The 27,674-nt window shown below is 43.7% G+C and overlaps 1 protein-coding gene across 3 annotated transcripts in view; it reads left to right on the forward strand.

Moving 5' to 3' along the window:
* The window catches only part of KALRN (kalirin RhoGEF kinase), a 573,088-nt gene that overhangs the window by 360,128 nt on the left and 185,286 nt on the right, over nucleotides 1-27,674 (forward strand). For all 3 annotated transcript variants that reach the window (XM_024756492.1, XM_024756493.1, XM_024756494.1), the window contains exons 31-33: nucleotides 45-146; nucleotides 1,481-1,623; nucleotides 4,670-4,772. In XM_024756492.1, coding sequence (XP_024612260.1) covers nucleotides 45-146; nucleotides 1,481-1,623; nucleotides 4,670-4,772 — 348 coding nt within the window. The remainder of the gene's footprint in view (nucleotides 1-44; nucleotides 147-1,480; nucleotides 1,624-4,669; nucleotides 4,773-27,674) is intronic.

Below are 27,674 nucleotides of genomic sequence, written 5' to 3' on the forward strand. Positions count from 1 at the left end.
TGCCCTCCCCTTCCCCGCCTCTCACAGGCATTTCCTGTCTACAGACCTCAGAGCTGGGTGTGACGGAGCACGTAGAGGGCGATCCCTGCAAATTCGCCTTGTGGTCTGGGCGCACCCCATCCTCAGACAATAAAACAGTGCTGAAAGTAAGTACTGCTCTCTGTTGGGCACAAGACCAAGGTTGGGGATAGCTGAAGGGAATGCGGAGGGATGTGGGCAGGATCCACCTGAAAGCTGGGGCCTGGAGACTCCTCCACCGGGCCACTGGGCTTCTCTCTCTCTCGGGAAGGGCAGCTTCACATGGGTGTTGAGATGCAAATTCTATCATGAAAGTAGCCTGAAATCTCAAGATAGGTGGTCTCCTAAGTGCAGGCACCTGTTGGAGCATGGCGGGAAGAAGGCAAGGAATGGCCTCAACAGGGTCCACTTAAATACGTTCTGTCCATATGGCTCCTTCAAGTGGCAAGGACAACAAATGACCCTTTGGTAAACGGCACCTTGATTTGCTCCACATTCACTCAACATTTTTCTTCCTGAACACCTTCCACATGTAAGGTATTCTGCTCAGTGCTGTGGAGGATAACTATGTATGGGATATGAACCCAGTTCCGCTGGGAACTTATGTTCTAGGAGCTCTAGTGAACCATATTAACATGGGAACTATGCTGATTGAGAGGAGTGTGGAGAAGGGGCCGTAAGGAGTCACCTCAGCTCCCCAGAGTGCATGTAGCCTGGGAACTGAGTCAGTGCCTGTGGTCCTGTTAGTGTAACCGAGCAGAGATCCTGCACACGGCGCACCCACCAGCCACGTGCTTACCAGGGAAGTGCCCATCCCCAAGGAAGAGATGGGCCAGCCCTGACCAAGCTTCACACTTGTTTAATCTGAATTGCCAGCACAGCTGCTACCTGACATGAGGCAGAAGTACCTGAAAAAACCTCCAGGAAGACAAATGGGGTATTCATGGAGTGGTAGCAATGCCTTCAATGAACAGGTTTACCGGGCTAAAAACCCAGGACTGACTTTCAATCAGTACAAACCTAGGCAGCCATGTAGGTGTTGAGCCTCCTGACGTATATCCAGTTATACCAGTTGGTAAATGGCTGCTGCCTCCAAATGCCCCCTTGCTGCCCCTCCTGTACTCCCCAGACCTCCTCAGAATCTAGTAACTGAAGTGTTAACCCTTGGCCCAGCAGGGGCAGTTATCAGTGTTGGTCAGTGCCTCCCAGGTTATTAAATAACTTTGAAAATCATCCCGTAGAAATCTACATTGAGTCTTGGGGTCATAGCCCTGTTCTAGGAGTTGAAGAAGGCATGTCTCTGGGATTGAAGAGTCACAAGTATAAAACGAGAGAAATAAACCCCTCCAACATTTGGTATCCTTGAAGATGATGGACTAAGCCTGCAAGAGGAGGGTTGAGAACTGTCTCAGTGGATTGAAGGGAAATGGGATTCTCACTCTCTCTCCCTATGGCACTCCAGGCCTCCAACATAGAAACCAAGCAGGAATGGATCAAGAACATACGCGAGGTGATTCAAGAGAGGATCATTCACCTGAAAGGAGCTTTAAAGGAGCCAATTCAGCTCCCCAAAACACCAGCCAAACAGAGGAACAATAGTAAGAGGTAACCAGCGTCTCTGCCCCCAGCACAGCCTCACAGGCTTCCGGGAGTGGGGGTGGGGTGAACCTTTGCTTCCACGGGGCGGTGCACTCTGAAGGTGGCACCCCTCTCTGTGACACCCCACTGAGTTCTACCTAAGAGGAGTCACCTTCTCTTTAAGCATCTCATTACTGTTACTGTCAATTACATTCAGCAGGGCTTCCCTGGGCACCTGTCCTCTGATAAACACGGTGCTGGGTGCCTGGGGAAGATAAAAGGAAGTGTAAGATGAGTCCATTCCCTCAAGAACCACCTGACAGTCACATCTCACAGGTGGAATAGTTAGACAAGAAGAAGCAGGACCACCCGTAGGGACAGGAAATGCTGCAGGCATCAAGGAGAGGGGACTTGGATGAGCACTGGAGTGAAGTGTCTGGGGAAATCTTTGGGAAGGAGGTGGCTTTGAGTTGGGGCTCTCTGGACTGGCTAGACAGCCAAAGGACCGTAATGTGGGCGTGGTATGGTGGGACTGTCACTGCAGCTCTTACTGCAAGCCCCAAGAGTCCTCGTCTTCATTCATCTGAGATAAGCAGAATGATGGGGCAGAAGAGGACTTATTTTTTATATCTGCATCTCTCTGGGCCCTTCTGAGTCTGAGTTTTCCTAAGACCAGTGATGACTGCTTAAGTATTTCTTTCTCATGTCTCCATGTTACAGTCACCTACAATGACTCTTTTGGAGGGTACTTCAAGAGAAAGCATATAAAAGCTTCATACCAGTTTTGGAAAAGAAAAAACAAAACAAAAACAGTTATGGAGGTGATGGATGTTGGTGATAACAGGCTGTCCTCTCCTCTCCTATTCATGAATGGATTAAATTCAGGAGATTTTAGTTGACCCTTGGGTGCCAACCAGGCTACACAGGCTTGGGAGCCACCAAGGGAGGTGGTAGCCAAAAGAAGGGTGTGGCTAAGGTAGAGAGAGATTCCTCCAGGAGGCAGGAGCCCCAAGACCAGCATGACCAGGATAAGGTCCCCTCTCGTGCTGAAGGAACAATTATGACTGTGTTAGGGAGGGGTTATTTTGATTTCAGTTACCTTTGTCCAGAGTCCAGGTAAGGGGCAGACTTAGTTTAGCACTAGAGACAGACCCTGCTGTAGGAAGCCTCTACTTCAGTAAAGAAGAGAGAATGGAAACAGTTATAAGGAATTGAAGGTCCAGGACCATAATGGGAAGGATATTCAGGTGAGCTTATCTAGGGTTACTCTGCAAAAAAAGCCCCTTTTTCCTATAGTAGGAGAGTTTGAGCATCTCTAGAACATGGGATGGACATATCTTGGAAATGCCTCACACCTTTTCTTGGTCATTGTCCTGTGATGAGAGGGGGAGAAACCTTGGCAGTCTCTGCCAAGAGAAGAGCCAGGTATTGTGTTATTTCATTAGCTTGGCTCCCTGCAGATGGGGACAGAGTTTACAGAGGAGTGGACTGGCTTGGGTAATGCAACCGACACTCCTAGATGGACTCCCCACATCCCCCAGAACTGGCCTCATCTGGTGTGGACCAGAAGGGCCTGCAATGGGCCAGAATAGTGGGAAGCAGCACTACAGCCAGCTCTCAATTGTCTACAAATGGTGGGGAGCACTGGTCCAGATATCAGAAACAACAGATGATCTGAAACTCCTTTATTTTTGGTTTTGAAATACATCACATAATTTCTTTCTACAGCAGATCTTCCTTCCTATGAATCTGTGGCTTATATTATTAAAATAAATTGGCATTTCCCAAGCCCACAAATGGTGGTGAGAGAACAATTGACTTAGAAGTGTTCTGGGTGGGAGAAAACACTTTTTATGACTAGCAGACCCAGTGTATGTACATTGGCATCCCATGTATGCCCACATGCACACGCATGTCCACACACACTCACACTCCAGATTGTAGTTATTTAGACTCTGAGCTTCGGTATATGGGATATGTTGCCCACGTGGTAACACTGTCAGGCACTGAGTTCCCATTTCCCCTAAGGCTATACTTCTCCATAAGCAGTATCAGGGGTGTGACTTTCACAAAGACCTCCATAGCAAGAGCTGTCACTTCCTGGGCTGGTTTATCCAACCCCTGGCCCACATCTCCAGTTTCTCCTGACACAGACTCTTCAGCCTTCACTACTTCCCAGGCATCTAATCCCCGTTGGCCAGAGCTTTGGGTTCAGTGTAGGATTGGGACCCAGTTCTAAAGCTGGAGAGTTGAGGGAGCATGTGAATGGGACAGCAGTGTGGTCCAGGGGCCCAGGAAGGGGTCCAAACGTCAGGAGTGCACTTAGGAGACTATCTTATCAGACGGAGCACAGCTGGCTCAAAAGCTGCTGCAGAATCTGTGACCGTCCTCTTATCTTTGAGAAGATGCCTTGGTCTTCTGTGTTAATAAGAAATCATCATAAATAAGCATGAGATCACCAAGACCCACCAAAATGAAGGCAATAAACTCCTCCAGACCCAGAAGTTGAGGGTCTGACCTTCCCAAGGATAATCTCCCCCGGAGAAGATGTCCCACCCCATTTTCTTGAGCAAAAGAAACACGGGTCAAAAAGATATCTTCTCAGTTCTCTTCTCTTTATAAGCCAGCTATAAGCCACCCCCACCCTGTTACATCATATACAGAAAATCTGTTTGAATACCCTGAACTCTGGGACTGTTGCAGATGACCCAGGCAGCTGGAGAGAAGCCTAGGTTCTAAGCAGGACATACTTCTTCCTACTGCCTTTTATAGACCCATTCTTGTGAAAATAAGTAAGTAGCTGCCCACTCTGCACCGTGGGCCCGAGGAGTTATGGAGAGGAGTCATTTGTGTTCAGTTATCAACATAGTGATTATGTATTTGCTAAGTGCAAGAAGTGACATCATTGAAAATTACATGGGACTGCTTCCTTTCATGGGATAATTTTAGACACATCCCTGCTGGAAAGCGCTAAGGCTCTGCTCCGCCAGCCCAGCTGGAAACCCTTGTGTGCTCTAAGCCCACAGTCGCTCCCCCCACCCCCACCCCTGTTGCTTTTCTCTTCTTCCTGCAGGGATGGAGTAGAGGATGTTGACAGCCAGGGGGATGGGAGCAGCCAGCCAGACACCATCTCCATTGCCTCTAGGACCTCTCAGAACACAGTGGACAGTGACAAGGTAGGACAGTGCCCCAACCTTCCTTCCCCCAAGACTTCTTGTTGGCTTAACCACCCCTGGAGAGTTAACCCCTAGAGGAATTTCTCCCATGGTGGAGCCTGACCTCAGGAGCCAGTGGTCTCTTTGTGCCGGCCAAAGGGGAAGGAGCAGGGCTGGAGGAGGTATGTCACAGCATGGAGATCTTGTCTGAGGGGCAGAAGACTGAGGTGGCCAGCCAGACCTCTCACGTCATGAGAGTTTAGCAGAACTGGCGAGGGTGAAGAGTGAGTCTGGGTTTCCTCTCCTTCTGAGATGCCTCACCGGCGCTGCCTGGGCTGCTCTGCCTTCTGGGAGGCTGGAACTCAGGGAGCTGAGGCTGGGATAGTTTCCAGAGACCTAAATTTAGACCAAGATCAGTGATTTGGGAAATGGCCACAGAGATGCTGGTTGGAAGGGGCCTCCTGTCCGAAGGGGCTCCGGTGGAAATGATGCCCTCCTCTGGCCAGAGTATTGGGGCTCAGTTCCTGAGGGGCAGAGGACCAGGAAGTGGTATTTGAAGCGGCGTGGAGGGATGCAGTTGTCTCAGGAGAAAACCTGGTCACTTGCTTGCTTACATTTTGGAGCAAGTAAGCAAAAGTTAGGAGCTCTGATGGGGAGCCAAAGAAAGGAGAACGTAGCAAAGACTCAGCGCATTTGCTCAAGCTAGCGGAGGAATTCAGCGGTCTGAATGTGCAGCAGGGACGGGGAAGGTTCTGTCTCTGACCCTACTCTCATTTGCTTACCTCAGGGTCGGAAGAGTTTGAGATGATCGTTTTCTGAATACTAGGGATTGTATTAATAAAGGTATGGGTTTACAAGGACCATTTGGCCCTAGTTTCTAGACCTAGTATTTTGGCCTTAGTCCTTCAGCCTCAGGCAACAGGCTGTGTCCTCGCTTCATTTTAGTTTTCTAAGTTAGGGGCATTTTAAAAAGATAATCTGCATTCATTAGGATTTTTCCTAATTTTTTTCTTACTGGGAAGGAAAAAAAAAAAGACTATGCCCCCCAAACCTCCTAAGATCATGGTGCTAAATCATACTCTAGACTAGTGTGCAAGGACTTGCAAGGTAATTAATTCTGTTTGACGTCCTGCCTTCAAGTTTCTAAGCCACTTTTGACTATCAGAGTGGATGGAAAATTGTTTTTTTCTACTTGTAAAACATACAAAGGAAACTATTTCTGTACTTTCCATTCTCCTCTGATCCGTTGTTTAGAACTATAACCCAGAGTATCCTATGAATGAAAGTGTTTATTTTTAAACAGTCAGTGGGCGGTAAGTGAAGTGCATGTTTCCCATGTTCAGACATAGCAGCCTATTAATTCCATGGTCTGGGGGATGCCTCCCTTCCAGCTGCTGCTTTGTCTTCCCCGCGGCCCTTAAACAGACACCTCTGCCAGAGACGGCTGTCTTAGGAAGCCCTGGCTCCAGCCTTCCCTTGTCCTCTGGCAAGGTGAGTGTGGTTAGAATAGAACGCCTCCGACAGCAGGCACTTCTTTGTTAATGAGGAACCCTGGTACTTACACATTATCCACAAGTAAGGAAACTGACGCCCAGAAAGACTGAGTGACTCGTCTAAGAAAATCCTAGTGGTGAGTGGAAAAGCAAGAACCAGAACCCGGGTCTCCCTGATTCACTGTCATGTTTCTCCCTCACTCTTATTAAAGTCAAAGCTTTGCGCTCCCAATGCTAAGATGAACTCAGCTGGCCAGACCTTCTGCACATTCCACAAAAACATCAGTCACATGCTCATGAAAAACACCCTCCACATGCCGAGCTCTGTGCTGGATACTGTAGAGACATGTGGATGCTTTGTTGAGTGTGGATCCTTATATGTGTAATTTTCGTTTCATGTCTGTCTCTATAGCCAGGCTCTTAAGCCCTGATGAGGGCCGGGGTTGTGTCTGTCTGTTTCATGGCTGTATCCTCAGCACATAACACACATGGATGCTCAGGAAGTACTTGGGGAATGAATGAACAGAGTGGGTAGAGAACTCCGACATGAAAAGGAAGCTAAAACAGGTGGTCTGAAAGCAGCCAAACATACAAATATTGTATTTTTAAATATGCTAAAGAAGCCTAGAAGTTTCCTTACTTGCAAGCAGAAAGCTGCAGGTAATGTTCCCGGCCTGTTGGGAACATTAACCCTTAATTACCTTCTCAGCATGGGCAGCGGGTTGGGAGATGAAGAAAGATTCTGTGTTCTGACACAAAACCTGGAAAATTGCTTAGAAATCGTCAGATAAAGGGAGGGCCTGTCTGTGACCTTGCACTGCAGTTAGAATGTTCTTACTCTTCTGACACTGAGCAGTGAGATCAGGACAGCCAGGTGTTCCCTTGACCTGCCCTGTCCTTCATCAGAGAAACCATTTATTGGTATCTTTGAATTCATAGATGTTATCAACAAAGTTAAATTTCCCCCTGTCTATACCCGAAGACCAGGAAACTGGTCTCCATTGGTTTCCAAGTGGTCAGGTGAACAGACTCTGAAGAAGAGGAAGAGCAAATGGGTTGATTCAGGTAGGCTGAGCCTACCTGGGCAAACAGGGTGGCTGTGGGGAGAGGACGGGGCAGAGGCACCTCACAGGGATCAGGGTCATTTTATTGGTGAGTTTCTAGGAAAGGCCCCAGTCTTCCTCTTCTAATCCAGAGGAGTGAGAGTCGTAGCACTGTGGGCTGGGTGGATGGTAAATGTAACCATTAAAGGGCCATGACAGACGACCTTGAGGAGCTGTGGGGCCCCAAGGCCCCTCTGCAATCCCCTTGTGTGTCCTCTGTGCGCTGGGGTGGGGTGGAAGGAGTTTGGACACACCTGGATTCAAATTCCAGCTCTGGCACTCACCCTCTGTGTCACATTGCCTGAGTTACTGCACCTTAATTCCCTAACCTGTAAAACAAATACCCGTCTCACTGAGTCCTTGGGAAGGTTAAGTAAAATATATTTAGTTGGCATCTATTAGACATTCAGTAAAGGTTAACTTTCCATCCTTATTGGAGGGGAAACAGAAATTGAGATACTGTGAATAAGAGTGCGCAATGATTAAGCAGACTGAGGATCTTTGGAAGCTCTTGAGTAGAGTTCTGCCCTCTGAGTCCTTGGTTCATTAACTGTCAGTAGGTTTTTTCCTATATTAGACCTAAAGGGATGGAACATCAGCTTACTTGTCTATAATAGGGCAACTTTACTCCTCTTCCCATTTGCTAACCCTTAGAATCTAAGACGTAGCTATTTGTAGTTAGCATTGGCTCGTGGCTTATTTTATTATCCAATGGGTTATGGTCCATTACTGCCAGGTATTCCACTTTAATCCTCAGATTGTATCACCTTTGGCCAGTGGTAACCCCTAAGTCTTTAGATAGTTGAAGACAATTGTCTTTTCTCTTAATCTTCTTTGTTTAGAAGTCCTCAGTTTCTCCAACTATTCCTTGTATTAATGTGTTTTCTGACCCTTCCATATCCTGGTTGCCTTCCTCTGGTTTACTCTAGTGTGTAATGATCTGTATAAAGTGGGGCCTCCAGCATGGTATATAAGTACATCGGGTGTGATCTAACCGATGCAAATTCATCTCCTTGTTCGAGAGCTACTATGCCTGCCCTCCTCCCTAAGAAGGTTCGCCGTGTCTAGGAGGGTGTACAGTGCTGGCTCATAGAATCTCCCTGCCTGTTTTCATGGACTGCCCTTAATTCAGCAGGTGACTTAGTAACCTGAGTGTCAGACTACTTAATATCTGTTAGATTTTCTCTTGTTTAGTTCCATCCGTAATCCAGTATGTTTTGAATATAAATTATTCTGTCCAGTATGTCAGCTGCATTTCCCAGCATTATTGGCTAAACATACGTTTTGTGGCTTCATCCAAATTCTGGCTAAAAAGACAAGGTTGAGAACAGAAGACCAGTGCCCGGCCCCTCCTCATTTCCCACCCAGGTTTTGACACTTGGAACCCTCCTTGTCTGAGTCTTCTTTCTAGGAAAGGGAACTCCCCCACTTTTCTCTATAACAGAGAAGCTGGGATTGCTTGTGGTAAATCCTCCCTTGATGAGGAACCAGTCTAATATTATTAATTCTGCGTTAAACGCTGACAAAGCCAACACGGGTGCCTCAGTAAATGGCACAAATAAGCTTTCCCCAAAGTTGCCTTTGCTCATCTCTCAAATGGGTCTGCATAATTAGGTTCTACTTTGCCCCTGTCCCATGTAAAAGTGTCATTTCCCTGAAGGCAAATGGATGTGCTTACTTTGTTCTATAGAGATCTGGGTCTGAGCCCCTTCCTATTCTGTCCAGAATATGCTCACACTACTCTGGGCATCCCACCGTAAAGTCTCTTTTGCTTATACACGTATTAAGTGATGGAGCTTTGCAACCACACTTCAAAGACATCCAGAATTATAGAATTGTAGTCAAGCAAGGCTGAGTTATGAGGTGGCGGTGAAGAAGTGTCTTGTAGTTGAACACGATGGATGTCTGCTGAATAATTACCAGCTAATGGTGCAGAAGCAGCCGTCTGGACAGTGACAGTCCCTGTGCGTGTATAATATTTGCCATTTAGACTAGGCATGCTGGAGATGTTCAATATATGCTTATTGAATTAAACATTACAAACACCTCCTAGTAGGGATGCTCTTCATCCAAAATACACTATGAATTTCTAGACATGTCCAGACTGGCCGGAGACAGGGAAATTGAGTTGTGAGTGCTATAGTCTCTGCAAAAATTATAAGGGAAAGAACACTGCTGGAACATCCTGGGACTGATTGTGATTTTTAAGGAGGGATTTCAAAAGCAAGCAAATGTGATCTAAGGTACAAGGTGGGCTGATAATGACAATGTGCTGAAGGGGGACGGGAGATGCCTGGAGAAGCCTGGAGATTCTAGGATTTAACTCAGAAGTTTTTAAACTCTCGACTGTCAAATCGATATAATGGGTCATGACCAAAATTTTGTTTTACCGTGTGGGAAGAAACGCTCTAAAGTCAAAGGATTCCTACAAGGTCACTCACTGCAGTAACGTAATGCCTCTAACAAGGGGCAGGGCAGCCTGGCTGCAGAAGCCTTCTGGGAATAGACTTCTAAAGAGCCTCACCTGGTTTATCAGAACCTGGTAATCCTGACACATGCACTCTGGGAGCACAAAGCAGGCCACTAGGTGCAAGGGCTGTAGTCCAAGAGGGTCCAGCCCATGCTTTGGGGAGGTCCCAACCCTTGAGTTGGCCTATGCCATCTCTCTTTATACATGCTCTGTGTTGAAGGCCCACTTACTCCACAGCAGGTGTTGCTCTCCATGCTGAGAGTACAGCAATGAGTGAAACAACGCCCTGCCATCCTTCGGCTTATTGTCTTATAGGGAAGAAAGGTAAATAACCAGAAAGAGAAAGGATGGCATCCCTAGTCTTCTGCTAATAGCATCAGAGATAAAAAGCTTCTAGGTTTTTCTTGTAAGAAAAAGTGGGCTAATGCTGCAATTGGAAGAACTCAAATTAAATGTAAGAAATTAGTTTCCTTGTAAAGATTAGTGTTGATCGGGGGACAGATGACGGAGGGGAAAAAATAGAATCTCTTCATTTAAATGGGCTCATAAATAGAAAAACCTTCCAGAGAATAAGGATGGATATAGAGCTTCTTGGGAGGAAGGAGAGCAAATTGGGTCCCATTCCCTAGAAGCAGAGTCTGAGACCATGATTCCTATGCATGTAGTTTATTAAGGGTGTGCTTTCAGGAAAAGGGGCAAGAAACAGGGGCCAGTGCAGAAGGAGCTAAAGCAAATGTACATGTGGTTTCAGCTGGAGTCTAGCTCAGTCTGATCCCTCCTGGACCTGGAGTGTGAATTGCACCCAGAGTTTGCCCCACCTTCGGGCAAGGGGCCTGGCCTTTTGTGATAGCTGTGAGCTGTTAGCAGCCAACATGCACAAGAGCTGGGGCATGGGAACCACAGCAGGAAAGAGGATCTGAGTGGGCTGCAGAGGCATCTACTGCACAGAGGAAGGGGATGGGTTTACGGACCAGGCATGGATTCAGTCCCTGGTTGTTCACCAGCTGCAGGACCTAGAGTGGGTCATTTAATCATTTCATGCCTCAGTCTCCAAGTCTGTACAGTGAAGGCAATGGTTTCAGCTTCCTGGGATTTTGAAGGACTAGCCAAGATCCTGTGTGAAAGAGGGTGTGAAGCAGAGGAGATGTGCGGTGGGTAGGTTGCTGTCCGGGTGACTATAGGCGACTGGCGTGAGAGAAAATAGACAGCGTGCTCCCTGGAGTTTTAAGGGCCTACAGATCACTGGCTTTCGCCACTAAGGAGGAAAACCAAACATCTGGTAATGTGGAGACTCAACAGTGTTAGGACTAATAAAAATCCTGTCAGTTCACACGATGTAATATTTTTCACTTAACTAATTAAAAACCATCAAGATGATGCAACACACCAACAGGATATAACTAGTTATAAAGAGAAAAGTGCATTTTTAGCCGTATCCCCAGATATTTTGTGTGTGTATAATATACACAATTTCATGATATATTTGGGTGAATGACCTCTACTTTGTTGCTACTATTTTAGTTATATTAGATTAAATAAAATTATAAAAGAAGACATGCTTTTTAAACTCCCATATCTGTGTTAATATAGAAGAAGGTATAAATAACCCCAAACAATAGCTAATAGATATATTATAAAATATATTATAACATATGATTTGGTATTTGAGAGAAAACAGAGAGACCACTGGTATGTCTTCTGGTTGGAGAAAAACCAGAGTTTTTGTTTTGTTTGTTTGGTTGGTTGGTTTTGTTTTGAATTTACCTTCAGATATATCCAAATAAGACAGTGTAATACAAATCTACTAAAAATGTATCCAAAAGAATTTAATGGACGACTCAGCGCATACATAAGGAAGTACTTGACCTTAAAAATATATGTATGAGATAATAAAAAAATAAAGTTATTGATAATCATTTAAAAAAAAAATCAAGGTGGGCCCCCCAAGGTTGAATCTCCAGAATGAGATTGTGACAGCGTGTGACATTTAGCCGTGGGGCCTGAGCAGGTGACCCATCTGCTGGAGATCCAGCCTATTAAATGCACTGTGTTAAAAGCTAGAAAAAGAAAACGTGATGCGTCTCCAGGAGAGAGTCCTCAGCACTTCTGTTACTCTGCCCTTTATCTCAGGGCCCTAAAATGTTTCTTAGTGGGAGAGGTTTATGTTGCCTCCCATCTAGGAACAAAGCACTTTCTAATCCTTAAATAAATACCTTTGAAGAATATATAATTGTACTCCTTGTTCCCGGGGTTTGGAGTGGATATATCTGAAACCTAAACTTGGACTTCACAAACTGTAATCTTGAGTCTCTGTCGCACCCCATGCCTAACACTACAGTGGGTTGGAGTTGCTGTATGAATCCCAGGTAGAGGCATTCTGATTTTCTCAAGAACTTGGTAGCCACTCCAAAGTAGGAAAAATGCCATCTCCGCTTTAAAGTTTTAAACTCAAATTATGATTTTTGTTTGTTTGTTTTAGTTTTCTGAATAATCCAAGTTCAGGACTAGGTTTGAAAATAACTTTTTTTCCTGGTGTGGTCCCTTTGTTACTTTGATCCATGGTGGGCGGGAGAGGTGACAGCAGGGAGCAACAAAAAGCAGAGGTTTCCCGGGTCCTCCTGTCTGTGGCTGCTCTGTCACCTCCCAGAAGCCCAAACCCATCCTCTCCTGAGGAACATTCAACCCAGGACAAATGTGCTGGCTTTTCAGAACGAGTCTTTAAAGTGCAAGGAGTTGAGGTCACCTGTTTTCCTCTAAATGAAAAGTTGCTCAAATAAATGACTAGCTTCCAGCATCACACACAGCCCAACAGTGTGAAAGACACAACTGAGGTTCGCGGGGCAAAATCTCTCATGACAGCATTACTTTACTTAATATTTGACTTACACTTAAGAGCTTGAAAACCTCCCTGGAGAGGCCCACCTTTGACGTTACCCATCAACTGAAAAAGCAAATAAGCTTCATAACCCACAGCAGCCGATGGACAGTTTGCTGCACACGGCAGATCACAGGAAACCTCAGAGCACCGCGCCGTACAAATCTCTTGGTTTCTAGTGGCGGCATTGTGCAAGTATATGTTCCAGAAATAAGGAAATTGCAAAGGGTGACTTGCCAGTAGCTTAGATCTCTGTGTGATAGCTGCAGGCGTGGCCAGAGGCCAGATTTGACTTGGGGTAAGTTTGGAATTTGGAAGCATGGAAGCTCAGGGAAGAATGCAACCTGAGAGGTCCTCTAGCCCTCTCTCCATCCTGTTTAAAGGGAACAAAGTGACTTGCTTAGAGTCACAAAGCCAGTTCATGGCAGACCTCAGACTCAAACCCAAGTCACTCTCCTGCCTGTTCAATGGGATTAAGAACATAGTACTTTTGCGGTAACCCTGATAGTTCAGCTTCCAGAACTTTGTAGCAAAAAGCAAACACAATTGTTACTGGCTTCTTCTCCAGCTGCCTCTACACCATCCCGCCCCAGCCCCAGCAAATCCACAGCAAAGTAAATTACAAAGAGGTTCTGTAGGCCAGTCCAGCATCTCTGGGGCTGGCATGTGGCTAACGGGAAAGATACCTTCCAAGTATTAATGCCTGTCACAGAGTCTTTGATAGCAAGTACTTGTGACTTATATAGTGGCCTTGGTGGGAGTGTGATTCTGCCCTAGAAGAGTCTTCAGACCTCTCAAGGCAAATTCCCGGTCAGGCTCTGAGAGCTGGCAAGAGGCACTGCGGCAAGGCAGCCCAGCACAAATCTGAATTCTGTTTCTAAAAATTTTGGTGGAAGGAGAAAGCAAATCTGAGATCAAGCCAAGATGTGAAAGTGGATTAGCTGGCGACAGTCCAAGGCAAACAAGACCCAAGTGAGTATACTGCCTGCCGGACACACTGGGGAGGAGGGGCCCGAAAAGGGGAGAAGGCACGTCTGGGGAGGGGGGCGGGGGCCAGCTTGGAGGCCGCGGGCAGACAGAGAAGTGGCAGCTCTCAGGGCAAGGGTTTTACTGCAGTATTCTGCACAGACTTCTTGGCATATCACTTATCCCACTTACCCTTGTTTCCTTCTGTGTGAGTTAAAAAGGTCTTTTAGTGAAGAACAAAATGACTGAATCTACCTTCTTAAAGCTACTGGTAAGAGGGAAACAGGTTGTGGGAAATACTCTTCTTAAAAAATTGTGCTCCTGGATGACTAAGAGTGACACCAGGAGTTTTGAAATCTGGAGCAAGCTCTCCTTGTGGGTGCGAAAATTAACTCTTCTAGAAATTTCAAGCAGAAGTGTTGCTAGAAATGAACGTCTAGAGCCAAAGCACTGAGATGAGCGTGGATGGGGCGGGTGAAGGTGACTTTGCAGTGGTGGCTCTGCTTTAGCTGAGCTGCCTTCCCCCATGCGTGCTGTGCTGTCAAACATGACATGGTTTCCGTGGCCGTAACACAGGAGTCTTGAGAAAAGCCTGTTTGATAGACAAGTGGATAAATAGTATCCTGTTTCTTTATCTTGACCTTAGGTTGCAAATGCTCGTTTGGGTTTTACCTGCCTGGAGGCTTAGCTTCACTTCCTCACTGCTGATGGCTACTGGCAACCTGTCTGCCATGACTAGTGGGATGTGGTGGACACTGGATGGGGATGGGGAGATCTAAGCATTTGAGGCATTGGGGTGAGATGGTGTGATCCTAGTGCCAGAAAGTAGGGTCTTGTCAAGGAAACCACGTTTGCCTGTCCTCCGTGGTGGCCTTCCACTAGGAACCACAGTGAAGATGGGACTTTGGCTCAGGGGCTCTCCCCGGGTGCCAAGTAGCAAGTGCCCACCAAGGGGAGCAGCCTGCCTCTGCCCGGATAGCTCTTCCTGTTGAGAGAAAACTGCTGGAAGATGCAGACCTGTGCAGACTGACCCATTCCAGGTGTCTACTCCCTAGTTTCAACCAGACCCTTCCCTCTGCTAATCAGCCTTTCCATTCTTCTGCCGCCATGTTCCACATGGGTCTGGCTCTGGTTGTGTTGGAGCAGTCACTGCTTTGTTTCAGAGCTGATAGTCAAGTTTCCAGCTTCCCCATATGTAAGGGCTTAGAGTTGAGTCTTCCAAGTTCAGAATGTTTATCTACTGTCATTATTATTATTATTAATGCTCTAATTGGTTCTGTTTAAAATTGCTGATTGCAGAGACATGTATACATGGATTAGAAGTTCAGGAGAGCTGTTCCTCTAATCTGCATGGCCCCTGCTGATGCTGGCTGTGAGATGCTTACTGAATGCTCCCATAAGCATTGCTCTCTGCATCATATGCAAGGGCTTATACTCCTCTCTGAACTTCATGATGTACTGAAGGGAAAAAAAAAAAAGAAAAAGAAAAACAGGTTCTGTATTTTTCCGTCTGTCTCCTGTCTCCTGCTAGCTGGTGTCCTTTCAGCTGCAGGAATGGGGTTTAAAAGGTTTCACTTACTCTTTGCTGTTACTCACTTACACATGGATGACAGTCTGACTTAGCGAGCACTAGAGGATATTAAAAATTCATTACCTTTTCTTTGCCTCATAATTTTTAAAAAATTTTTTTTATTTTTTGGCCACACTGCACAGCATGTGGGATCTTAGTTCCCCGACCAGGGATTGAACCCGCACCCCCTGCATTGTAAGTGCGGAGTCAACCACTGGATCGCCAGGGAAGTCCTCTTTTCCTCGTGATTTTAATGTATGCTATCTTTTTATCTCATTGATTAATTTATCAAGCATTTATTGAGCTCCTACTATCCGACAGGTGCTATTCTAAACACAGAGGATAAGACAGTGAACAAAACAGACAAAGCACCTTGGTGGCCTGCTTAGACCTTTCTCTTTTGTGCTGATATGAACCTAAATATGCTCGATTTTGAGGTATTTGGAATGCCTTGCAACTTACTTCTATTTTTTTGTATGTCTCTGTGACTGACACCATTGCAGCTTTTATCTTAAAAGAATTTAGCAATTTGTTTAAAAAGATTACTTGGGAGTTCTTGAAAGTAGTCCCCCAATTTTTAATTTCCTGAATTAAAACCAGAAATCAAACCAGAATGTTAGATTTCCCACCGCTATCATCTTTGAGCTGTAGTTGCAGTCAGCAGATTCCTGATTAGGGAAGGTTACCTTCATGGCAGGTAGACATTCAGATGAGGAGAAAAGATCAGGAAGTATTCACATAGCTCCCAAATATTAAAATTACTTACTCCTCATATAACAGGAATACCAAAGGAAAATTGTTCTTTTAAAAAGTTCTTTTTAAACTGTTATGATGATGATGATGAAGAAGAAGGATGTGAGGGGATGAGGAGTGGGAAATAGTTTGTTAAATGGAGTTACTTCAAATTTTAGAATCTGAAATTTGTAGTACAGAGTCTAACTTATCTGATGTCCCTACCCCACTTCACCCCACAACCTCTCAGAACAAGAACAGTCACAATTTTTATGCCTCTTTACATGCGGGCTATTAAGAACCTTTATTGTACTTGTGAAAATTTTATTGAAAACTCCCCAAAGAGAAAGGTTTTTAGGATATGTTCTCTACCATTAGATTTAAGACAGTACTTCTAACAGGGACATAGACCAAACCACTAGATCGGTTATGTTATTACAGGGCAAATAAGTAGGCACTACCATTAACACCTGGTCAAGAAGAAAAATCTGTTAACAGAGAAGAATGAAATTAGCTGGAGGCAAAAATGGAAAATTATTACAAATATTTTGGTACACTGAATTCATTCTTTTATTCAACAGAATTTTATTGAATGTCCACTGGTGACCAGATACCATGGAGATTCAGGATATGAAAGAACAACCTCTGTCCTTGTCCCAGAGTTTTCTGAGTTCATGCCCCCCAGGGGTCTTAATATGTGATGCCAAATAGGGTGGCTATATAGGTGTTACTTGTATTTGAGGAAGGAGAGTTGTACTTAGCACTTCCTTTATGCCAGTTGCTGAGCGAGGTATCAGAGAAACTAGGAAGAGGAATGTTAGGTGAGATACATACTTGCCACACATATACTACATTTTGTAACAGAAGTATACCCACTTTGAACAACAAACAGCCTGGGAGCCAGGGAAGGCTTTTTATACTAGAAGTGAAATTTGAGCTTGGCCTTGAAGTTCATCTTCCTTCTATTTCTCCTCCTTGGTATCAGTTTTGATCCCAGAATAATTATTCTAATCATGGACAGTCTGTAAAAGAGCAATGCTACTGATACATCCGTATCAAAAGAAGTATTTTGTTTTGATGTGGAATTAGGCTTTTTTTTTAATGGCCTGTTAGCTCTGATGATAACTATTCAAAAGTCCCCTTAGAATTTTTACCAAAACTTTCTTATTGTTCCTCATAATAATATAATTAAACCTGTTTTTCCTTAAGCATATGCACTGAAGATCTTTTAAAAGAACTTTTGAAGCAATAATACATAAACATGATTTAAAATGTGGGTATTTTTCTAGAGATATAATTTTAAAATATAAAAGCTCCTACTTATTTATTCTTTTTCAAAAACGTTTAAATAAGTAATAGCATATGATAAGTCCTGTTTTATACTTTTTTCCTTGTAACAAATCTGGGCAATTTCATAGCAGGACATGTAGAGCTGCATCATTCTTTTTGGTGGCTACACAGTATTCCATACTTAGAGTACCATAATTTATTTAACTAGTCTTCTATTGATGGGTGTATGGGATGTTTCTAATCTTTTACCAGTACAGACAGGTCTGTAATTCTTGTACAGATACAGTTTCTTACACTTGTCGGTCATGAGTATATTAACAGGATAGCTTCCTCGAAGTAGAATATGCATTTTTAAACGTTGATAGACATTGTTAGATCACCCCCTACAGAAGCTGGACCAATCTATACTCTCTCCGGCTGAGTATGAGTGTCAGTTTCCCCGGTCTTGCAGTCTAGTATATCTTCAATATTTTTTGTCTTTTCCAACCTGGTATCAGATACTTTAAAATAATCCTTATTCATTATTTCTCTTGTATATATTTTGTTTCGCTGATAATACCGCAACTATATTACTTTCTGAAATATATTTGAAACGTGCAGTATTTAACTTATACTATTACTTAATGAGAGTTATGGGCTTGTCTGATGAATTAGCTGTTATTTATACTCTTATTCCTATGGATGAAGTGCATTCCTAATCAGAAACATCTGGTTTACATTAACCTTTTTAAAAAATTTATTAATGTAAAATATATATGCTGAAAATGCATCAAAAAGTACTAAACATGTGAATGGATAATTATAAAGTGAACATATATGTAATAACCATGCAGTTCATGAAAGCAGGACATTGCCAGCTTTCCAGAAGCCCCCTGTGTGCCCCTCCCTGGTCACAACCCTGTCTTCTTCCCTAGAGGTAACCATTCTCCTGACATTCATAATACTGTCCTTACTTTTCTTTATTATTTTGCCTCCTATGTATGTGTCCCTAAACAATATAGTTTCAATGTAGCTGTTTTTAAATTTATATGGCTAGGTCGTACTGTGTGTGTCTCTTCTCTCACTCAACCCTCATTTTTATGGAATTCATCCATGCTGATGTGTGTAGTTTTTCATTCATTTTCGCTGTTGTATAGTATACCATTGTATGAATATAGCACAATTTATTTATCCATTCTGCACGTGGGATGTTTGGGGCTGCTGTGAACAATACTGCCTGAGTATTCTTCTATATGTATCCTTGTATACATGTACTTGAGCTTCTCTAGGGTGTGAAGGTAGGAGTGAAATTTCTAGGTGGAAAAAAAAAAGGAAATTGCTAGGTAATAGAAGATATATATATATATATGTCTTCAACTTAACTAGATGGTATAATCTATTTTTCAAAACGCGGATACCAGATTTCCACTCCTACCAGCATCTGTGAGATTTTTCTGTTGCACTGCATCCTTGAGTATACTTGATATGCCGGACTTCAAAATTGTTGCGGATCTGATGGGTATGTAGTAATGTCTGCTTATTGTTTTAATTTGCGTTGCCCTAATTACTAATGAGGTTGAAGCCTTTCCATGTCTTCTTGGGCCTTTGGATTTTCTCCTTTACATCCTTGTTCAAGCCTTTGCCTAGTTGTGAGTTGTCTGGTTTTTTCTTATGCATTTTTAGGATTTCTTTGTATATTCCAAATATTAGTCCTTTGTTGATTATACACATTGTAAGCATCTGCTATCACTCTGTGGCTAGTCTTTTCACTCTCTTTATTGTGTCTTGAAAAACATCTAATTTGACATTTTGAAGGCAGTACGTTTGTAAGTTAAAGACTTATATGATGGGACATAATGAGACATTTCTTACATTAGTCCTTTAAAATAACAGTTTATCATTTGTTTCTCCACATAGTAGTGTACCACCATGGAAACTTTATACATAATGTAGGTTTCTGTCAATCCCTAACTTTACCCCTGTTTTTTTCTTTTTTTAAATATTGATTTATTTATTTATTTGGTTACACTGGGTCTTAGTTGTAGCAGGCGGGCTCCTTAGCTGCAGCTCGTGGGCTCCTCAGTTGTGGCATGTGAACTTCTTAGTTGTGGCATGCATGTGGGATCTAGTTCCCTGATCAGGGATCAAACCCAGGACCCCTGCATTGGAAGCACAGGGTCTTAACCACTGCGCCACCAGGGAAGTCCCTATCCCTGTTTTAATAAAACAATAAGAACTAGTTGACTTTTTTAAAGGTATCTGTTGCATTTTACTCTATTATGTGACAGGTAATACAGTTAAAGTGATGAAATGTATTAGAAAAATGGTAAGTCCATTGGGTTTGGAACTCAGTTGTCTGACAAACAGATCCAAGACCCAGGAAGGAAATCTTTACATAGCAAAACTAAGCATCTATGCTCACAGGAAAGCCTCTCCAATCCTAATTTTATATGTAATGCTTACCACCTCTGTCATCTAGTTACTTAGCCCCTAAGAAAATTAGAAGAGGAGAAAGTTACTTTTATATAGACACACTAATAGCCACGAAGGCTGAGCTGTTGACAGCAAGAGAGGAAGCAGAAAAGCTATGAAAGCAAAAGCTGAAGGAGGAAATAAAACTCCAGCAGTTGGGTTCTATTTAGTGAAGGTACCAAGAGTGCTATTATGACCTGGCATGTCTTACAACATCCTTTGTATTTTGTACTACACCATAACTATTACTCATGTGGGTTTGTGTAATTGTCAACAGATGGGGAAATTATGTTCAGTGTACTTTGCTTTTTAAGAAGTCAGAGATGTAAAGATATTCATAAAAAGATTTAAAATGGGGAGAAAAGGTGGTGTTGCTGTTTACCTTTAGTCATCCAGAACACTTGATTATCCTGACAGACACATTTCCCACGGGTTTTGGAGAGCTGAGGTGACGTTGACTATGATTTACGTTAGTGGAAAGATTTGTAAAGGTGAAACTCAGCTTTTCTCAGTCCTAGTGATTGACTCCAAAACACTGATTCTGCACTCCTGTGGCATTTATTGAGGGTCTGTATAATCCACTCTAGTCCAAGCCACTGTCGTATCACACATGGCCTATGAAAGAAGCCTCCTAATTGGTCCCCAGACATCCACTCTTACTTTCCTCTAACCTTTTCTTCACTCTGAGACCAATGTGATCTTTTGAAAATGCAAGCTCTTCGCATCTGTGGCTTCAAGCCCTTTGAGAAGGTCCTTTTGCCCTTAGGGTGAATACCAAAGTCTTCAACATGACCTATGAGGGCATTGTCTGGACCTCAGCCCTCTTCTCCTTGCTGCAGCCACTCTTCCTCTTGTTTCCTGCCTCCCAACGTTCCTGGCCTTCCTTGAATGTGTCAGGTTTCTTTACGGTCTCAGGGCCTTTGTTTCCTCTGCCTGGATAATCCTTTCTCCTTTTGCTCTCCAGTGTCTGCCATGATCTGACCCAACCACTCATTTCAGCCTTGTTTCCCACTCCTTTTGCTCTCTCTTCTTTCAGATCTCAGCCCTTCCTGACCCTCTGACTAACTCCACTCCCCAAGTCATATCTCTCACTGCATTCTGTATTGTTATTTCTTGGAATTTATCACCATTATTTACTATATAAGCGTTTGTTTGGTTACACAGTTGCCTCCAGCACCAGATGTTAAGTCCATGAGGGCGGAGACATATCTGTTTTATACCCCCACTGCATCACCAAATCTAACAAAATACTGATTCACAGGAGGGACTCAGTTAATATTTGTTAAGTCAATAAACGAAGACCCAATAAACACAAGGTAATGTGTTGGGCATTGTGGGTAAGAAAGAGAACTAGAAATGGGAAACAAATATTATTAAGAAACTCAAACTTACCTAGTTTGCGAAGATTAGAGAAGGTTCAGCATTAAACTTTACCAAGTGGGTAGAGTTTATCCAGGCAGCATTGGTATTGGGAGTGGGGAGGAAAGTCATCCTAAATGGATCAAACAGCAAGAGCAGGGACAGCGAGAAAGGAAAATATAGGATAAGTTTGGTGCATGCAGAGTAAACATGCCTGATGAAGTGCGGAGTTTGTGAGGTGAGCTGTCGGAAACAAGGCTGAAATGATTGGTTGGGTCAGATCGTGGCAGACTCTGGACACCATTGAAAGGAATTTAGATTTTTGAGTATTATCCAAGAAACACTGAGAGGTTCTTTGTTTGTTTGTTTTTTGAGCATGATAGTTACAGAATTACTCTTATCTTCACTTTGATGTGTAACTGTCCTTTTATGCTCTTATTCTTTCTCTTAGACTCAGATAGAGTCTAAAGTTAAACTACCCACAGGCTCTGAATCTCATGCTTTGTACCCACCTCCATCCAGTACATCCATCCAGCACCTCTTCTTTCCCTCTTATTGTCAAGCATCTCCTTTCCCTCTGCCATCTCACACCTCTTTGTTACTTCACGCTCCCTGCACTCGAACTTCTCCTGATTCTTCTTTCTACAGATCCTCCCCCAGCTTCAACAGTAGTTTTTGTTGCTTCCATACTGACGTCCATGACAAAAATTCCAACGTGATATCTCTGAAGAGACGTTACTCCTAATGGCAGTTCCATATTCATTGTTTGTTCACGCAGCACATTTTTTGTGCGCCTACTATGTGTCAGGCACTGTTGCAAGCTGGAGATGCAGCAGTGACACCAAACAGGCCAGTCCCCAACCTTACGAACACTCGGTTCTACTGGAGAACCAGGAAACCAACGAGCAAATATAAGACCAAATGGTGACGTAATGAACACTGTCATTGTAGGTCTTTCCAGTTTGATGTCGGCTTCCCTCAGTCTCAGCGTCAGACAATTTTATTTTTCTTTCAAATCAGCAACTTGGTTTGACTTCCCTGTTTGAGGTAGAAGCAGGATTTTCCAGATACCCAGGTTTGTATCTGTGGATCCATTTTGGGGCATATCCCCTGATAGCCACCCAGTCTGTTGCCAAGTCCTGAGGATGATTCCCTCAAAATGTCTGTCACATCACCCTGGTCAGGCCTTGGTCACCCTTTGCTTAAATTCTTTAAGTAGCCTCCTAAATGTCCCCTACTGCTTTCTGGGATTTTGCCCCTGCATTTTATCTTTTCTACTGACACCTAATTCATCTTCCTAAAACATCTCTTTCAATATCTCACTTACCTGTTAAAAGACTTCAGTAGCACATTTATTTAGAATAAAGTACAGGCCCACCTCCAAAGTCATTTATATAGTTTTCCTTCCTATGCATGATCCTTTAGAGACCCTTACCTTTTATAGACACTATATAATGCACTTATATTAGATGGAATCGTATGAAACTGCCATTTTCATGGATCCAACATGGTTGACTGAATATCGGCAGTTTATATGTTGCAGCCTAGTTGCACTTCCCAAACAATTGGTTGCCTGTATGGCTTTCTCCCCTGTTACATTGTGAGTTTTTTGACGATCACGTCTTGATCTTAATGTTGCTTCTATCTTTACTGTCTACTACAGCATCTGGTACAAAGTAAACAACGGCAGTCGAGTGCCCCCACTCATGTTGTGATCTGCTCCTACTGCTTCCATTTCCTATAATGCCCACCGACTTTACCTAATCACATCCTACCCACCCCTCACCGCCAGCCTGACTCATGCCTCCTTCATGGAAAAGCTCACTACTCCACATTAATCTCCTGCCACCACCTCTGAGCCAGCAATATTGCTCCCTACTCCCTGCCAAAATCGAATATCATTCTTTAACCTCCAAAGCATATGTGTTTTACTTTGTGTTTTCCGTATTACTTTGCATGAAGTTGCACTCTTAACAGTGAGTTGAAAGATGTCTGTTTCTAGCCCTCACTTTCCACTCTGGGACCCACTACTGTATTTCTAGCTGTCTATGATATAACTGCTCTTGGGTGACTCACTGCAGTCTACTCAACAGAACTGAAACTAAAGTCATATGCCATCTCCCGGGTCTGCTCCTGGCCTACATCCACATCCACAGCTTGGTCTCGAAGCCATCTCAGCTCTCCTTCATTCTCTATCCTCCTCCTGAAATAACATTCCACTGGATCATCACAGTGATTGCACATTCCTTAGCCTGGCTTCAGATTTTTATATAATATATAAAGTCTATCTCTGGGAGCTTCAAGAGGAGAAACATGTCTCCCAAACCACAGCAACATTCTCTAGGACCTAGAGCGTCCTGATAAACAGGCCACTTCCTCCTGGTCTTGCACCTCCCCTGGGGACCTCTCCTCTAACATGTTTTCCGGTAGATATGTGTGATTATCTTCACCAAAATATAGATCTTTCAAATCATAATTGCCTGTGTTAGTATATGTCTAAGATATACTGCATCACTGTGTCTCCAGAATTATCTCTCTGTCCTGATAGATACGTTTCTGACCTTAGGAAGAATGTTGCTGGAACACATTTTCTTCATTATTAGAATATTAGAATGATCTCTGGAGTCCCTTTCATCAGCACTTTGTGAGAAACCATCTCCTTCCAGTCTGCTGTTGTTTCCCAGGGGTTAGTTTTTGTCTCAGCAGCCGAGTCCCGAGACCCACAAAGACAAACGCTCACGTGTGATACCTTGTGTTATCGGCAATGCACTGAGATAGGGCTGGGCATTCACAGAGAGGGCTCAGAAAAGACTTGTTTGAATATGTTTTATGTGTATAGCTTCTGTTTGTGTATATTTATGAACTTTTGTGCGTCTCTGAATGTGTTTCCCATATTGCTCTCTAAGAAGGATTCATCTATGTGCTCTGGGAGGCAGGGATAGCTTGGATATTTTCCTCAGCCATCAGGCCCGTGACATTACAAACCAATAAGCCAGGTGCTCCAAAGGCTCATGGCCGCAGCTGGCACAGGTGAAGAGCCTACCTGAGCTGCAGCCTGGGGTTTTCTTTCCCACCTGCTTGGGGTCTTCCTTTTCCCTCTAAATATGAAAGACTAATTTTTCTGTTAAACATTAAAAGGAATGTGGATGTGTATGCATGTGTGTGTATTTGTGCTCCTGTATGCATATATACATTATTCGTATATACATATATATATGCATGTATGTATAGATGAAGGAAATACACCAACAAGTAAACAGTGGCTTTCTAGATGGTGGCTTTTTCCAAATTCTCTATGATAAGTCAAATTACTTTTATTAGTAGCAACAACAACAACAAAAACCTAATAGATGATATTTTTAAGGATAGGACACAATTATTAGATGATTGCAGAGATCAACCCTCTGTGTCAACCAAGGACAAAGAGACAAGCAGGGGCCTAGTAGGGAACAGAGGGATGGACTTCACCTTAGCATCTCCAGATGAGAGAAAGTGACCAGACGGTGAATTTGGGCTGACTTGCAGGATGGGCCAAGGTTACTGAAGGTTGTGAGCTGAGGAACTGGCAACTTTGTTTGGTTGTGAAGGTCAGGAGCCTTGGACAGTGGAAGGAAAGAGAAGGAAAATTTGGGGGTGGGGGTGGGAGAGGTAGATAGGGAGTTCATCAGGGTTTCCCCCCGAACTCAGCTGTTTTGAAAAGTATGGAAAAGGTGAGGAAAAGCTCGAAATATACTTTCAAGTTCATGAAGAGGTTTTATGAAGAGATACATGCAGTGGGAGAGAGAAAAGGCAGACACGTTTCCAGTTTGGTTTAAGTCCCCTGTGACTCCAGATGGAGGGGTTTCCTGAGTGATCAGCGTGGGGACACTGGGACCTGGGGGAGGAGGGATGGGTCACCCCTGCACGGGCGGCAGGGTTCCTAACAGCAGGTTCATCATTAGGTCAACACACAGCTCCCCCACCCCCTCCCCTCCCTCATCTCCCACTGTCTAAGGACACAGGGAAATTTATGATTAGAATTCTTGGTAAAAAGACAGTTTCTAACCTTTCTGAACTTAGAACAAAAAAATTGCATGAAACAAACATTGTCAAGGATGTTTCTCCCACCCCGCCTAGTCTCATGGTTCTCTCCAAGAGCGGAAGGAGAAATGGAAAGATAAAAACAGGGAGGGTGACTCTTCCTTGCTGTGGCTCATTTCTTTCCTCTGGGATGGTGTTCTGGAAGTGGGGACCACCCTGGCCTCGGAGCCAGGAGGGGACATAGCAGAGCCTGGCTCTGCACCACCTCCAAGGCCTCCCTGCTCTTCACCAAGCTGCTCAGCCAACTGTTCCTTACCAGTCACCTCCTTACCGAATTCCCAAGGAGGAGCCCTGGGCTCCGGATGAGCAGTACACACGCATGTCTAAAAGCCAAAAATAGAGTAGGAAACAGGAAAGAACAAAGAAAGTCACAAAAATCAGTTTTGAAAAAGAGCTAAACTGAAAACATACTCCATGATGTTTATGTCTTTTCTCTTTGCACAATTCAACATTTGTGCTTGTCTGTATCTCAGTTTTTCATTCTGATGAAGGAACATTTCCAGTCTGGGCCCTAGGTTTGAAATCTGAGGTGGAGAAAGGCTCTTTTAAACCAGTTAATATGGGATTTGCAGTTCCCTGTGTGTAATGGAGGAGTACAAACAAAGCAGTGAAGTCCCCACCAAGGACCCCACCCACCTACTGAAAAACATACAGTCCTTTCCCTTAGAAGCCCCTGCTGAAATCTGGCAGGTGGAGAAAAGCACGAAGTCTGCTGCTGTAAGGAAGCATCCAGAGCATACACGACTGACAGTAGCAATTGTCTCTCTTCCTGAACTCCTACTATGAGCCTGGCGTTTTATGTATAATCTCTCACTCCATCCTCACAATTCTTCAAGGTAAGTATCGTTATCCTCATTTTGCAGATGAGGAAGAATGTAGAAGTTAAATAGTTGCCCAAGGTCACACATCCAGAAAGTGGCAGAGCTGAGATTTGAACCCAGGTCTTTCTCACGTCCACTGTGTACGCTGCCTTCTGCTGGCCAAGTTCATGAACGAAAACAGTTGGGTGATTCAGGCAGAAACACACAAAGCAACATTTTGGCCCAAATGCTGTAAGTCTTACTGTTTCTCCCTCCTGACCAACTGAATGAAATGCACCTGAATTAAAAAACCAAGAACAAGGGGGAAGAAAAGAATAAAAAAACCAAGAACATACCATGTTCTGTGTATTACATGTGCTAACTGCTCAGTGGCTGCTGTGTCTAGTGGAGCATGGCACGAGTCGGGAATTTAGAGGAGGCTGTTTATTATGTCTTGGCCACGGGACTAGTGATTCAAGCACACACCTGCCTCAGTGGCTTCCAAATCCATCAGACAGAAGCATCTAGAATATGTAGTCAACTGAAGATGCATTTAGAAATATATTGCAAAATAGCCACCTCAGATTCTTTGTGGAACAAGAAAGGATGGAAATCTATAATATAACAAATATGTTCCCCGTTTATGGCAATTTTTAGACCGTGGGATGTCCAGTAATGTCTCTTGTGCACCCAGGGACTGTAGAACATCTCATCATAACTGAGAAAACTCATTTTATGAGTGTCTAATATTAGAATGAGACCTACAGTATATTAAATAAATAAGTAATCTGTTCCTATGAAAGGGTCTGCACCTAAATTGAGGGAGCTGGGAGAAATCTCAATATAGGTGCCCCCCCCCAAAAAAAAAAGAATTCTAGGGAGGTCTGGTTAATAAAAGCTGCTGTCCTATTAAAATGGGTCTCACTGATTCTTGCTCCTCATGGAAAATGCCCAAGTGCTTCTGGACAATGTATGCTGGCAGATGTGAAAATGCAGTTGAAATGCTGCAAAACTCAGGTTTTCCAACCATGGAGTGGCTGGTACATAGAAAAGGCCTCTGCCTTAAGGATCTTAAACAAGGTGACCCTTAGAATTACCGAGGAATCATTTCAAAACAGGCATCCCAGGCTCCTCACTGGCCTGTTGAATCAGAATGCCAAAGGTAGAGGGTGATTGGATGTGGGATATCTGTGAATTCCAAGCAGAGAGTTATTTTCTAAATAATAGAGATCATTAGCATTTCAAAGAAATTTAATGGCCTTCTTTTTCTTTTAACCACACTTCCACTTAAACTTTTCCCACTAGTCTTTGCCCTAGGCCAAATTTTTAGAAAACCATCTCAGTGAGATCATGAATGGCTGTCATTTTTAAAGAGCTATGCATTGGTGTTAACTACTCTTTTAAGGTATCACCTGGGCCATATAAAACAATGGCTTCCTATGTAAATGTGTATGTATTTTCTCAGAGTTTTGGAGAACAAGTGTTCAGTTTGCTTACATGCCTTCATTTCTTATATGTCTCACATATCAAACCATCATCAGAGAGATTTGCAGGTACACAGGGACCATCACAGCTTGAGGTTTAAAAGGGGATAAAAGTTTTTGTGCAGAATCTAATGAACACACATGATGAGGTGACCCAAACCACTTCTAGTTAGGTCCCCAAGGATAACATGGATCCTCCAAATGTGAAGGATGCTTTCTAAGACCTTTGGAATCCACAGAGATTACACAC

The sequence above is a fragment of the Neophocaena asiaeorientalis genome, unplaced genomic scaffold (assembly GCF_003031525.2).
Source record: "Neophocaena asiaeorientalis asiaeorientalis breed wild unplaced genomic scaffold, Neophocaena_asiaeorientalis_V1.1 scaffold22, whole genome shotgun sequence".
Taxonomy (NCBI): Eukaryota; Metazoa; Chordata; class Mammalia; order Artiodactyla; family Phocoenidae; genus Neophocaena; species Neophocaena asiaeorientalis.